The sequence below is a fragment of the Hyla sarda genome, chromosome 4, assembly GCF_029499605.1.
Source record: "Hyla sarda isolate aHylSar1 chromosome 4, aHylSar1.hap1, whole genome shotgun sequence".
Classification (NCBI taxonomy): Eukaryota; Metazoa; Chordata; class Amphibia; order Anura; family Hylidae; genus Hyla; species Hyla sarda.
In genome coordinates, this window is record NC_079192.1 from 133,078,573 (window position 1) to 133,094,303 (window position 15,731).

At 43.1% G+C, this 15,731-nt stretch overlaps 1 protein-coding gene across 3 annotated transcripts in view; it reads right to left on the reverse strand.

The window, feature by feature from the left end:
* Positions 1–2,810: 2,810 nt before the first annotated feature.
* Positions 2,811–15,731, reverse strand: part of PDE8A (phosphodiesterase 8A) — a 347,339-nt gene continuing 334,418 nt past the window's right edge. For all 3 annotated transcript variants that reach the window (XM_056572185.1, XM_056572182.1, XM_056572184.1), the window contains exons 17-22: positions 13,256–13,454; positions 10,061–10,278; positions 8,152–8,284; positions 7,593–7,760; positions 5,174–5,303; positions 2,811–4,100 (exon numbers count right to left, since the gene is read on the reverse strand). In XM_056572185.1, coding sequence (XP_056428160.1) covers positions 3,994–4,100; positions 5,174–5,303; positions 7,593–7,760; positions 8,152–8,284; positions 10,061–10,278; positions 13,256–13,454 — 955 coding nt within the window. In that variant the 3' untranslated portion in view covers positions 2,811–3,993. The remainder of the gene's footprint in view (positions 4,101–5,173; positions 5,304–7,592; positions 7,761–8,151; positions 8,285–10,060; positions 10,279–13,255; positions 13,455–15,731) is intronic.

The window sequence follows — 15,731 nt, forward strand, 5'->3', positions numbered from 1 at the left end:
TCGCACACATTGTGGCCGCTCCCCCTGCTCCATGAGCTAGGTTGAGAGCTGCCACAATGTGTAAGTATACTGCACATGCGCGCTGCGACTCGCACATCGCAATGTGTCTGCTCGTAGCGGCAGATTGCCGCTCCAAGCAGGCACATGTAAAACCACCATGCAGGGGACTTTCAGCGGCGGATCCGCAGTGTAAAATATGCTGTGGGTCTGCTCGTGTGAATGTACCCTTAGGGTGCGTTCACACATGTATATTTTAGCTGCAGATTTTCTTTAGTAGATTTTGCAGCCCATTTAAGTCAATGGGCAGCAAAAATATGCACGCGTGAACGCACCCTCAGGTCGATGGGCAGCAAAATCTTCAGCAGCAAATCTGCACTAAAAATACGCACGTGTGAATGTACCCTAAGGGTGCGTTCACATGGGCGTATTTGTCAGCGGATCCGCAGCTGGCCCCTAAATGGCTGCCCTCTTTGTGCCTGCTAATAGCGGCAATCCGCCGCTACCAGCAGCAGACACACTGTGAAGTGCGAGTCGCAGTGTATCCGCACATCCCGCACATCGCGGCCGCTCCCCCGGCTCCCTGAGCTACACAGAGAGCGGCCGCGATGTGTGCGAGTACACTGCAGGGTAACTCGCACATCGCAGTACGTCTGCTGGTAGCGGCGGATTGCCGCTATTAGCAGGCACAAAGAGGGCAGCACTTTAGGGGCCTTTGTCAGTGGATCCGCAGCTGCGGATCTGCTGACAAATACGCTCGTGTGAACGCATCCTAAGGGTCAGTTCACATGTGAATATTTTCTGCTGCAGATTTGCTGCAGCATATTTTGCTACTCATTGAAGTGAATGGGCAGCAAAATATGCAGCAGATCTGCAGCAAAATGCGCATGTGTGAACGCACCCTCAGGGTATGTTTACACATGCACATTTTCTGCAGCAGATTTGCTCCAGCAGATTTTGCTGCCCACTGACTTCGATGAGCAGCAAAATCTGTTACAGCAAATCTGCAGTAGATTTGCAGCAGAAAATTTGCATGTTGAAGTCAATAGGTAGCAAAATAAGTAGCTTCAGCAGCAAATATGTAGCAAAATACGTCACGTGTCACCCTACCCTAATGGAATAAACAAAAACCAAACTCCAAACCAGTCCAGAAAATCTACTGGAAGCAAAGCTTCTAGCCATTGCCTCCAAACCAGAAAAGCCTTGGAAGACTCTTCTCTTAATCAATGTAGAGATGCAGTTTCATCTTATCAATGAAAAGAACACATAGGTTGCTATGAAGTTAAAAGCCTGTGCTAAGTTGTATCCAGCAGTATCCAAGGAGCAGCAGGGTGCATTGTTGACTTCTGTTCCATTCAAACTTATCCTATCCGACATGTTTTGGGTCTCTAGTACCTTTTGTCTGGGCAAGAATAAGGGTATTAGAGACCCGAAATGTGTTGGCGTATTGTGCCCTGTACTGTATGTTGCTCTTTGGATTACTAAATAAAAGTTTCCCATTTTTAGTGCACATACAAGCTGGAACTTCTTTCTGTGGACATGAAACTGATATAGGTCTGTAAAAGCTGCCGACCTTCTGTGCACAATTGTGCAAGTATTGGGGAAGTATGAGCTGTTGCTTCAGTTCCTGGGATAACAAATTAATAGGTGATATATGCTCTTGGGTGGAATACCCCTTTATTGTGGATGCACTGTACCTCTAATGTTTCAAAGTATAATAGGTAGTACAGATTTCATAAAACATAGCTTTTATTAGTAGTACAATAATATGACCATATACAATATTAGACGACAATGATCATATGATCATTGTCATCTAATATTGTATATGGTCATATTATTGTACTACTAATAAAAGCTATGTTTTATGAAATATGTACTACCTATTATACTATAAACTAGTAACACAGGTCCACAATTCACCAGATACCGTATTTTTCGCCCTTTAGGACACTCCGGCATATAAGACGCACCCAATTTTAAATGAGGAAAATCTAGAATACAATGTAAAGTATAGGACAGTGATCTTCAACCAGCGGACCTCCAGATGTTGCAAAACTACAACTCCCAGCAAGCATGCCAGGAGTTGTAGTTTTGCAACATCTGGAGGTCCGCAGGTTGAAGACCACTGGTATAGGAGGTAGTACTCACGTGTCCCCGCCGCTCCGGACCAGTCACCACTCGTCACCGCTGCCCTGGATGTTGCCCTCCATCGCTGTCGCCACGTCCCCGGGGTGCCCCCGTCGCTCCGGAACGTCTCTGCTGCCTGGTATCCTCGCTCTCCGTGCGCGATGACGACGAAGGAGAGCGCCGGCCATGCAGAGGATCCCGGCACGGAGCAGACATCGAGGAGGCAGGTAAGGTCCCTCCCGGTGCAGCCGGGTTAGTGTCACTTTCCCTTCAGACGCGGCGGTCAGCTTTGATCACCACGTCTGAAGGGTTAATACAGGGCATCACTGCGATTGGTGATGTCCTGTATTAGCCGCAGGTCCCGGCCGTTGATGGCCACAAGGACCGCCGCGATAGGTGTGTATTCGCCGTATACGGCGAAAAATACGGCTCCCCTATACTACTACACAATGTTTCAAAGTAGTTATTAAGCTAAAAAATATTAATAAACTAATAAATTACACATTGCTGTTATTATTACAGAGAAACCAAAAAGTAAAAAAACAGCAGTTGACAATTCATAAAATATACACTTTATTGTAACTGGTGCTTATTGTGAATGTCTTTTTTAATCTGTGAAGGTACATACCTTTCCAAACTGGAGTAAGGGAATACCCTTGCAAAAGAAAATAGAGAAGCTATAAAATGTTTAAATATATTTTACTTCCCCCTTCCATCTTTGCTGTGGAATGCATTGTAGAAATATTGTAGAAAATAAGGCAGACTCCTGATAGGGAACCGAACTGCAAAATATGGAGTAGAGGAGAATGGTTACTGTCCTCTCACCGTAAGAGCCAGTGGACCTGCCAACACATTGCATAGCAACTCCTGGCGCCCACTGGCATCACAGGGTAAAATCAACTGAAAAAAGGGCCATCACCAAATTAAATAGTCTAATATGTCCCTTCTGTGGCACTAAATCCAAAGCAACAGAATCTTCTGCATCATCGTCCAGGAAAAGGAGAAAAAAAATCAACATAAAATCAAACTTCCACGTGAGTCGTACAGTGCAATACAAATATGGGATTCGATAATATTCATGGATTTGCATTATTAAAATCAAAGGTTAAGTTCTAATAGTAATGACTAGGAATCGTGAGCATCTGTAATGCATCTAGAGTTGGCTTTGGCTTTTTTTTCTTTTTATAAATTCATAGAAAATATTGAACATCTAACAAAATAAATAAAACATATTTTAATCATAGATGCTAATGATCAAGTTCTGTGTCTGTTATACAATTTTCTACTAAACAGCCTTGAGAAAGCTCCCTATCAGTAGTGTGCAGAGGTGAATGATTGCCCCTTCTGTGATATTAAAAAATAGAGAAGATCTATTTTTCAGAGATCAAAAACTCCTTCATAAAGAGTGCATTTAATGTGTTGATTGTTACAACTATAAGTGCTTTAAAAAAAAAGCAGAGTGTTCTCTTAAAAGCCGCGAGACACCAAAGATGATTTTCCTTCACTTGCAGGTTTGAGTCTGTTTGTTTTTCTGCGCAAATCTATCGAAGAAAACTTTTATCAAAGGAATCTTCAAGGTTTTCATACAGGTATGAAGAAAATAACTGATATTTTGTGTAGAACCCGTCAGTACAAATATTGCAGCAATCCAGTGTAATTTAACTTGTGAGATAAGTTAATGCAAAAGGCTTTTTTTTTTTTTTTTTTTTATATATTTTTATATCAAAGTTTACTGCAGGGTACTGGAGGTATCTTTTGACCTGACAATCCTTGTTACGTGAACATCCTGTAGGATGAAGAAGCAGGTTCTGGCATCAGTTAGAGAGCCAAAACTATCTGGATCCCTTATAAGGGAGGGCTTATTTGCTATTCGGGGGGCGGTCGTAGCGTTTTCAGCTGTCTTTCATCTAGTGATTTCCAATATTTGAAATTGTTATCCATATGTTGCATTAAATTCGGCAAGTCAGCAAATGCTGGAAAGGTAAAAAAAAAAGCAAATTTTTTAAACGTCACAGACATCAAACATACATAACAAAAGTGATGTTAAAGGGGTACTCCGGTGCTTAAACATCTTATCCCCTATCCAAAGAATAGGGGATAAGATGCCTGATCGCGGGAGTCCCGCAGCTGGGGACGCCCGTGATCATGCACGCGGCACCCCGTTTTTTAATCAGTCCCCGAAGCGTGTTCGCTCAGGGACTGATTACCGGTGACCGCAGGGCCGGCGGCGTGTGATGTCACGCCTCCGCCCCGTGTGATGTCACGCTCTGCCCCTCAATGCAAGCCGACGGGAGGGGGCGAGATAACTATCACGCCCCCTCCCGTTGGCTTGCATTGAGGGGCGGAGCATGATGTCACACGGGGGCGGAGGCGTGACGTCACACGCCGCCCGCCCTGCGGTAAACCATAATCAGACCCGAAGCGAACACGCTCCGGGCACTGATTACAAACGGGGTGCCGCGTGCATGATCCCGGGGGTCCCCAGCTGCGGGACTCCCGCGATCAGGCATCTTATCCCCTATCCTTTGGATAGGGGATAAGATGTTTAAGCACCGGAGTACCCCTTTAAACTTAGATATACTCAAAATCAGGCATAGGCAACCTTCGGCACTGCAGATGTTTTGGACTACATCTCCCATGATGCTCTTACAGCCAAAATACTGCCAAAGCATCATTGGAAATGTAGTGCAAAACATCTGCCGTGCCGAAGGTTGCCTATACCTGCTCTAAATCATTGTTTCCCAATCATTTTCTGCTCCGGCACACCTCTAAGTGACGTGTGATATTATGATAAACCGATACAAGTACATGCATGTGTTAGCCTTGGTAGTCGCTAAGCAAATATGATTTTGAGAGCTGCACCCACCTTTTTCTATACCTCACCAGTAGAATATTAGCCTTACAACTATTAAACCAAATACTAAAAACTAAGAGACATCTAAGAGACAACTCTGAAGTTTAGTCTAGACTGATACGTTGTAATAAATTGCAGCCTGTTATATACAAAAAATATTGGGAAGGTAAACATTTAACAGGCAGATCTTACCATCCCATGCATCAAACATGTCGGTGATGAAATAATCCACAAATGAGATCTGAGACTTCGGAATACTGCACGTATTCCTGTCAAACACAGGCATTACCACAGGCAAACCTTGCCGCTTCTCTTCATCTGTCTAGAAGATAGAGAAATAATTCAAAATAGTAAGAAACATAAAGTAATAGTCCAATTTACATAAGAAAACAGAGCCAGCATGGTCCTGCTAATGTTTTTTGCTGTGTAAACTAGGGTGCACTAAGGGACAATGTTTCAGGAGAAATGTATGTTCAAAAGAATAGACATAAAAATAGCTCTTAGGCTTCTTTCACACTACAAAATTCTACGTTTTTAAACATCCGTATGAAGTTCCGTCTGGAAACCAGCTGAAAACGGCAGTAACAAAATCCTCCACGTCTGTTAGAAAATCCCAATATAGTCAATGGGATTTTCTAATAGCCGTTTGAACCCTTTATAGTCCGTTAATGATAACGGACGTTATTTTGTGACGGAAGATAGTAACGGGAGAAATAGTTCATGAACTATTTCTCCCGTTACTATCTTCCGTCACAAAATAACGTCCATTATCAATAACAGACTATAACGGGTTCAAACGGCTATTAGAAAATCCCATTGACTATAATGGGATTTTCTAACGGACGTATAGGATTTTATTACTGCCGTTTTCAGCTGGTTTTCAGATGGAACTTCATACGGATGTTTAAAAACGGAGAATTTTGTAGTGTGAAAGAAGCCTTAATGTGAACTACAATGTGATTGTTTTTGGTGACTCAAGCAATGGAAATCTAGTTATAAAATATTCTTAGTCAGTAGTCAATAATGTTGCCATTGTAGACCTTATTCAACTATTGGCTAAGAATTTGCATTAGACCTCTATGGCCTTCCCCTGGTATACTGTACCTAATATATATAAAGTACAGACCAAAAGTTTGGACACACCTTGTCATTCAAAGAGTTTTCTTTATTTTCATGACTATGAAAATTGTAGATTCACACTGAAGGCATCAAAACTATGAATTAACACATGTGGAATTATAGACATAACAAAAAAGTGTGAAACAACTGAAAATATGTCATATTCTAGGTTCTTCAAAATAGCCACCTTTTGCTTTGATTACTGCTTTGCACACTCTTGGCATTCTCTTGATGAGCTTCAAGAGGTAGTCACCTGAAATGGTCTTCCAACAGTCTTGAAGGAGTTCCCAGAGATGCTTAGCATTTGTTGGCCCTTTTGCCTTCATTGGGTTCAGGTCTGGTGACTGTGGAGGCCAGGTCATCTGGCGCAGCACCCCATCACTCTCCTTCTTGGTCAAATTGCCCTTACACAGCCTGGAGGTGTGTTTGGGGTCATTGTCCTGTTGAAAAATAAATGATGGTCCAACTAAACGCAAACCGGATGGAATAGCATGCCGCTGCAAGATGCTGTGGTAGCCATCCCCAATAGTGTCACCAGCAAAGCACCCCCACACCATCGAACCTCCTCCTCCATGCTTCACGGTGGGAACCAGGCATGTAGAGTCCATCCGTTCACCTTTTCTGCATCGCACAAAGACACGGTGGTTGGAACCAAAGATCTCAAATTTGGACTCATCAGACCAAAGCACAGATTTCCACTGGTCTAATGTCCATTCCTTGTGTTCTTTAGCCCAAACAAGTCTCTTCTGCTTGCTGCCTGTCCTTAGCAGTGGTTTCCTAGCAGATATTCTACCATGAAGGCCTGATTCACACAGTCTCCTCTTAACAGTTGTTCTAGAGATGTATCTGCTGCTAGAACTCTGTGTGGCATTGACCTGGTCTCTAATCTGAGCTACTGTTAACCTGCGATTTCTGAGGCTGATGACTTGCATGAACTTATCCTCCGCAGCAGAGGTGACTCTTGGTCTTCCTTTCCTGGGGCGGTCCACATGTGAGCCAGTTCCTTTGTAGCTCTTGATGATTTTTGTGACTGCACTTGGGGACACTTTCCACCTAGAATATGACATATTTTCAGTTGTTTCACACTTTTTTGTTATGTATATATATATATATTTTTTATATATATATAATAGTAATCCAGGGATGCGAAGCCTTAAAAATATTAATGGTCACTTTACAGAGACAAACAGCTTATACTGTGATTGTATACACACATTACCATACAAGACTTAAAGTGGTACTCCACTGGCCAATGTTCTGGCAATGTTCGTAACATTTAGTTCTGAACACTGTGCGCACGCTGCAGGGGTCGTCAATGCCCCCTGGTGACTTCAGGCCCCTCAATGCAAGTCTATGGTAGGGGGCGTGGTGGCCTGACATTATGAGGGGGCATGGCCGACCCACGCAGAGCGCGCACAGTGTTTGGAACTAAATGTTACCAACGCACCCGGAACACTGGCCAGTGGAGTACCCCTTTAAAGTTCTTCCTCACCTGTGCAAAATACTCTTCTGATATCCTACCAGCCCACTCAATGCATTGCTCCAGCGCTCGGCATGGATTGGAGATATCTGCACACTTTATGAGCATCCTCTTTATGAGTATTCGATTTTCTGGAGATGTCAGTATGTTTTTGACAGACTCATCATCACTGATGCTTCCCTACATACAAGTAAAAGAGACTGAATTAAATAACAAATCAGAGTTACTGGCATTATCATAGGTAACACATATATGAAGACTTATCAAGAAGACAACTTCCCATTGCTAAAATGGGGGATTATAAAATCTTTCTACATTACAGAATAAACTGTGCATAGTCAATTGTATAGAATGCAATGGATGCTTTGCCTGTTATTGTTAACCCATAAAACACCAAAGCAAAAAAAAATTTTTCCACTATTCAATGCTTCTGCTAATAATGTACATTTCAAAGCAGGCTTTGCGGAATTCTTTATTACTTTACTTATAAATACACATTTACAGCCAATGATGGATTTGTAACTTCCATGGAACATTTTATAGAAAACTGAAAATCCACAGCTCCACTCACCCCATTCTCCTCTAGCGCAGCTAATGGCTTATTGATGCTGTTGACAAACTTGTTGACATGTTCAAAGTGCTTCGTCATTTCTGTGGCCAAAACCATATCGATAATTGCTTGCCGCAAAGTGCGATATTCATTTCTGTTCAAATAACAACATGAAACAGGTAAGTGTACATCTGTGCAGAATACATTAAGACAAAATGCTTAAAATGCGTCAGCAAAGAAAAATGCATGGAGATTAAAGGACTATGTAGGAAATGGCTCAGAATGTGGTAAAATATAAAGGTAACATTAACCATACCGATACCCTGCCATTCCTGTTCTGTTGTTTTCAACATCGCCCCACCAGTCTCTATTTACTGGTCCGTCTTGGGACATGTGACCCCTGTAGCAAATAAAAGTTTGTGGGGGGGGGGGGATTTTTTCCCCTTTTCTCAACAAAATCCTTTCTTCCCCTGTTTTGTGTTGTCATGTTCTGATGGCCATTTTGTGAGGGCTTATTTTTTACAAGTCGATCTGTACTTTTTATTGGCACCCTTTTTGCAATTCAAACTACCTTTTGATCTTTTTTATTCCATAATTTGGACCAAAATTTGTTACGTGGTTCACCATGCTGGATAAATACAATTATCAATTTATTGTACAAGTCATTGCGGACGTGGCAATACCTATTATGTATAGGTTTGGGCGTTTGTTTTTTGTGGATAATATATGGTTTTATTGTGAAAGGAGTATTTATTATTTTCTTTTTACACTTTATTAATTTATTTAAAACCTTAAATTTTTTTTTTTACTTTTCACCTGCTATATTATGCTGCAGTGCATCTGTACTGCAGCACGGTATAACTGTCAGTATACACTGACATTCAGCCTGTGCGATCCAGCCTATGGCACGACCTCACAGGCTACCTCCCACTGCCATGGCAACCAACGGGCTCACTGTTGGTTGACAGGAGGAGCCCCCTCTCCCTGTCAACCCCATAGATTCCGTGATCAGGACTGATCACGACATCTATGGGGTTAATGCTGCCGAGACCGGCACGATCCTGTGGGGGACCCCGGCTGTGATTGGCAGCCGGGTCCTGCAGCGCATAGGTAGCAACGTATGCATACGTCCTGGGGCGGGCAGGAGTTAACAACATATAAAAGTTTTGGATATGACAGTGCCCATTTAAGCTATGTTTTACTACTGGAAAAAAAAAAATGAAATAATTGAAATAAGAAAAATAGCTGACCAGCTGAAAATTGAGGTCCTGAGCCCACTGCAAACACCATGTACATAAAATGCTATAAAACTTTATTTGATCCACATTATGGAAAATGAATAAAGTATTGCCATAGCACCTTTGGAGATAAATCGAAACTCATCCTATGCTGGCTATACATTTCATAGAGCTGTTGGCTAAACACCTCCTAACGCTCCCATATATGTGCACACTTTGCTTAACTGAACAGATGTGTTTCTGAATGGAGAGAGAAATCTGCTGCCAGACACCTCTGATGGCGACTTATCTCCTAGAGACCAAAAGAATCAGGCATAATGAAATCCAACATGCAATTTTCTTTCTAATATCTGGTGTTGGGGGACAGTTATGAGGCCCCCATCAATATTAGTTGGCTGATCCTTATGTCAAAATTTTGATTGGTCAGGGTCTGGGTGCTTAGAACCTGACCGACTGCAAAAATGAGCTGAGGGAAGTGTGCACTTTGCATGTTCTCTCCTAGCCATGCCACATGACCAAAATGGTTTCATAATGTTAATCTATGGGACTGGTTCAGTTACATAGACACAGAGCGGGAAGTGGCTACTTTCTAGCGATTGATTCAGGGTCTGACTATCGACATGTCTCTATGAGATATCATAAAAGGTTTTTTTTGTGACAGGTGCACTATATTATCTATTGTGCTATCTCACCTCTCCATGTTTTTGAATATATTGCACTTGTCATCTCTTGTCGTCAGCTGGAATGCCAGTGCTGCATGATGGCTCTCCAACACTGCTGTATCATTGTATAGGATGGCCAGTTCACTTCCAGCATTACACAGGAATGAATTCGTTCTCCCAGGGTGATCCACATCATGAACAGTGGCAGCAATAAGAGCAGCAACCTCATCGATCTGGTCCAGGCTTTGCTAAACAGATATGTCACAGTATCAATATGGAGGCTTATTCAAAGTAACAATTGCAGAATTCATTTACCAGAGTTTAGGAAGGAATAGAGCATAAAGTAAACTACTGTGTCTTCTTACATTCATAATTCATCAAGCTTAAAAACGGATAAACTGAAAAGTTTATATAGACGCATAGTATGGATGACATTTATGGGACAATGTGGGTAGCAATACATGAGGGTAACCTATATCTCACACTATTTTGGGTGCAAAACTGACTGGCAATGTATGGTTGGCATTGTTAATGGCACTGAAATACATACCCCATCTGGTACAGCCTATAAAAGGTTGTCAAGCAACAACAAAAACTGAATGGTGTCAAAATGTGTAATAAAACAACTTACTAATATAGTGTTATCAAAAATTCACAGATCATTCATTTCAGCTGTGCTCTACCTCTACCTTTTCAGGAAGTGCAGAATTTCCTTGTAAGTTGTGACTTGCCATTGTCACAGCATAACATAGCAGTGAGCTCCCTCCCCGTCCCGGAGTGTTAGCAAGCTTCAAGTGATGTGAAGTAGGGGGCTTGTTTTACACATCAGCTTTATGGCTCTTTAGAAAAGGCAACAGGGAGCATGTTCTCAGTTGTGGCGGTCTCGGTTTACAGAGGTCATCAGGCTTGTGAGCTTGTGAGCTGCAGGGAGGGAGCAAGAAGAGGCCAGAGGCAACAGCAAAGTGAAGACGATATTCAGCTCACCTCTCCCAATTCGGTGCACGAACCCGTCACCGAGGAAGAGCGCATGCGCTCGAAACGTGTCTGACTACTGCTTGTATGTGTGTCGTTTCTACAATAAAAGCTGTATATTTCGAAGTGCTGAACCTCCTGCTTTTGTTCGGTTCTGCGGTGTGTGCCTGGCCGGGCACGGGTCCGTGCTCCGACTTGGGAGAGGTGAGCTGAATATCGTATTCACTTTGTTGTGAGCCATGGTCTATGACTCTCCTTCCTGATAACAGATATAACCAGAGACTGCTGTGACAGAAAACAGGGCTCCCTGCTGCCTTATCTAATACCTCATAAAGCTATTGAGCTTTAAAACAAGCATTCTCCTTCATATCACTGGTCCAGTACTGACACTCCAGGACAGAAACAGAGCTCAATGCTACCTGATGCTCTGACAATGACACATCACAGCTTATAAGGAGAGCACAGCTGAAATGAAAGATCTGTGCACTTTTGATAATAAAACATAATATTGCTTGGGAAGCTGAATTGGGAGTGACGTTCTCCCCTGAGGCCTGGGCCAAATGCTTCTTTTTGACCCATAAAGTGGTGGTAGCCACCAAAGCCCAAGAAACTTGCTACAAATTTTCACCCGCTGGTACCGTGTCCCGGCAATGCTTCACCGCTGGTACCCCTCGGTCCCCAGCGTTTGCTGGAGATGCAGTGTGGCGGAGGGTACTATGACGCATATCTGGTTGAGCTGCTCTAAACTCGCTGCATTCTGGCAATCGGTCCTTCGGGTTGTTCGAGAGGTCACCGGGATCTGTGTCCCCCACACCCCTGCAGCAGCCCTACTCTTTATGTTTCCCATGGCGCAGGCCAAATACAAGAAGTCTCTGGCGAGGCACCTCCTTCAGGCTGTGAAGGCAGTGATACCCCGAAGGTGGCGGTCTGTTGACCCCCCTACCTTAGACGATTGGTTGGCGGAAGTCGCCAACTCACATCAGATGGAGGAGTTAATGTCGGTTCACCCTGAAGATGCTGTGCGTGTTGAGACCACTTGGCTCCCATGGGTGCAGTTTTGCTCCTCCCAGAGATGTAGGTCCCTGTGATCTCCCTCTGAAACTGAGTTTCCGGGCTGGTTTTATCTACTAACTCTGTGATGTCCTGTGGCCCCCGCTGGTTCCCCCTTTTTTTTTTCCTCTTTCTTGTCGCTCCTCTTTTTGTAAACCTCTCATCCACTGCTTGGTGCCTGACTCTTCTACCTCTTCCTCCTTCCCTGGCCCCTCCCCCTTCCTGATGTTACCTTTCGTGTTCTACGCACAACTGTTTATACCTGTTCGCTGTATTTCTTTTTTGTACTTCCATTGTTGGTACCAGAACCCACATTAAACCTTGTAATTGACCTATCTGGGAAGCCCTGGCACCTGGGTTGCTACTTGATGCTCCTGGTTGACTGCTCGTTGCATTACTTATTGTGGTACCTCATAATTATTGTTTCTTTTTGCTATGTGATATGTTATGTAATTGTGCATTATTGTACTGCTGTCCATTAGGCCTCTCCTGGCCGCCAGACTTCTTTCTCTTTTTTCGTGTTTTGATTATTCTGTTGCTTACTTATTGATTGTAATGCTACCTCTACTACTTTCAAAAAACCCTTTTTTGAATTTGAAAAAAAAAAAAACATAATATTAGTAAGTTTCTTTATTTCACATTTTGACACCATGCACATGTTTTTTCTGTTGCAAGACAACCCCTTTAATTACAATCTAATTCTGCAGGTTTCAATCTGTCTGTCCCACGGAATTATAGACACTCAGCTAAGCTGTGAAGGATATGTTTCACAGCAAGCTTGTTGACTGTTTCCAATGATAACCAGCAAAATCATAAATCCGGCTCATGATATAAACTGGGGGTCAGTGCAAAATACTGAAACCTATGTATTTAGGAGGTTAGCTAACTTTCCATGTGCAAAAGATATATATTTTATATAATTTGCATTAATTGTACATACTTTTTTCGAGTCCATGAAAAAACAACAGCAGGTCCTTGTGGTTAGCATTTTACAGATAAGAGTAAATGCTGGTTCTGATTGTATATTACTGTATCGAGCTATAGATATATAGACCTAATAATCTTTATAAGGTATTTATAACATTCATCATGCTTTTACAATTAATCCGCAAAAAAACTTGGGTGTCCGAAAATCCAGGTGGGAAACCCTGCCATAGAGGTGTACATGTTTTTGCACATGTCATTATGTTAGAACTTCCTTACCTTCACCCTTTCTTTGCACAGGAAGTAAGCGGTGGCATGTAAGACATCGGCGGAATGTGTTGAATTATGGTATGCATTGCCTGAATGGTAGTTTGACTCAATAATGTGTAGCCAGGATCTCAAAGTAACTTCTGAGCAGTTTAGGAATGAACAAACCCCAAACCGTGCAAACATTTTAAGGCCAAGGTAAACTAAAGGCCTGCATGAAAAGAGAAGACAATTTATCGTTCAGTAAGATTGGAAAAAAAGTAGAACTCTACTAGAATTATGACATAAAGGAAAAACATAAACATCTTACAAAAATAGTATACAAAAAAAGTATAACATTTTAACAAAACTTAGAAGGCAAAGCATACATAAGATTATTGTTGGGATTTGGCTCTGTTCACATTTTGAGTTGTAGTTGTGTTTATAACAGAATCCACATTGCTCTGCTGGATTCATTGCATGGACCTCGCTGACTTATAGTGGGTAATGCCAGGTTCATCAGGGTGTATGTAATTTCAATAGGAAAACAGTGCTGCAGGCAACATCATTTTCCCATCAAAATCTATAGAATCTGCAATAGAGACTCAATGCACTAGATGAGGACAGGTGACACATGACGGATTATACTAAGGTAATAGAAGACATCTATATTAAAAATTATTAGATTTCAGCTGTTGCAAAACTACAAACAGACCGTGCATGCTGGGAGTTGTACTTTTGCAACAGCTGGAGGCACACTGGTTGGAAAACCTTCCGTTAGGTTCTGTTACCTAACTCAGTATTTTCTAACCAGTGTGCCTCCAGCTGTTGCAAAACTACAACTCCCAGCATGCAGCATGTACTGATCGCCAAAAAGCATGCTGGGAGATGCATAATTACATCTCCCAGCATGCCCTTTGGCGATCAGTACATGCTGGGAGTTGTAGTTTTGCAACAGCTGGAGGGCTACAGTTTGGAGATCACTGTGCGGTGGTTTCTAAACTGTGCCCATCTAAATCTTTCAAAACTACAACTCCCAGCATGCACGAACAGCAAACAGCTGTCTCGCCATGCTGGGAGTTGTAGTTGCGTACCTCCAGCTGTTGCATAATTACAACAGCTGGAGGTACGCAACTACAACTCCCAGCATGGCGAGACAGCTGTTTGCTGTTCGTGCATGTTGGGAGTTGTAGTTTTGCAAGATTTAAATGGGCACGGTTTAGAAACCACCGCACAGTGATCTCCAAACTGTGGCCCTCCAGATGTTGCAAAACTTCAAATCCCAGCATGCCGCGACAGCAAACTGCTGTGTGGGCATGCTGGGAGTTGTAGTTTTGCAAGATCTAGAGGGCCACAGTTTAGAGATCACTGCACAGTGATCTCCAAACTGTAGCCCTCCAGCTGTTGCAAAACTACAAATCCCAGCATGCCCAAACAGCTGTCTGGGCATGCTGGGAGTTGTAGTCTTGCAAAATCTGGAGGGCTACAGTTTAGAGACCACTGTATAGTGGTCTCCAAAAACTGTAGCCCTGCAGATGTTGCTAGGTAACAACTCACAGGCTTCTGTAGTCGCAGGATCGCCGCACCAGGGAGAGGATCGCCGCCCGCCACAGCTGATCGCCGCCGGTAAGTGGACCTCCGCCACCGCCATGGGCAGAATGGGGGAACCAAACTTTAACCCTTTAACCCCCCCCCCCCCCGCTATTGGTCGGGTCGCTTCTGACCGACCAATAGCAGGGATAGGAGGGGTGGCACCCCGGCCACCTTACTCCTATCCCTTCAGGGGGATCGGGGGTGTCTTGGACAGCCCTGATCCCCCTTATTTTCAGGGTCACCGGAGACCCGTATGACCCAGAATCGCCACAGATCACTGGTCTGAATTGTCTCAGGACCACCCTGGGCATTGTCACGGGATGCCTGCTGAATGATTTCAGCAGGCATCCCGGTCCGGTCCCGTCCGGTGTGCGGCGGGGAGCGAAATTCCCATGGGCGTACAGGGAGCAAGGGCGTACCTGTACACCCTGGGTCCCTAAGAGGTTAAACAGCTGATGTTAAGCCTTTTGCTGAACTGTTATGTTCCTGCTGGTTTGTTTTTAATAAACCCTTTTGTTTTTGCACCAACATCCTGCTTGTTTGCCTACTATATACAGCACATAACATTCAGTCCTTGAACAGTGGGAGCAGACAAATGGAGTTATTATCATACACTGGATCAAACTGGCTTCACTGGACTTTGATAAATATGATATAATGTTGCTTGGGTTAATGGCCACTTTAATATTGGGTTCTCTGTGTGACCACCACATTTCCTATATTACCGAAGTATATAAAAATCTTTTTTGTATCTTTTTATCATGTACTGTGGAAAGTCTTCTGTGAGGCTACCATTACATATGAATTATATACAGAATTTTATGACAATTCAATGATCCAGAATATGTTCTGTTGATGCCAGATTAGAAGGAATCTGACTGTATTTATAAATCTTGAGAAAGTTTATACAGGCAGA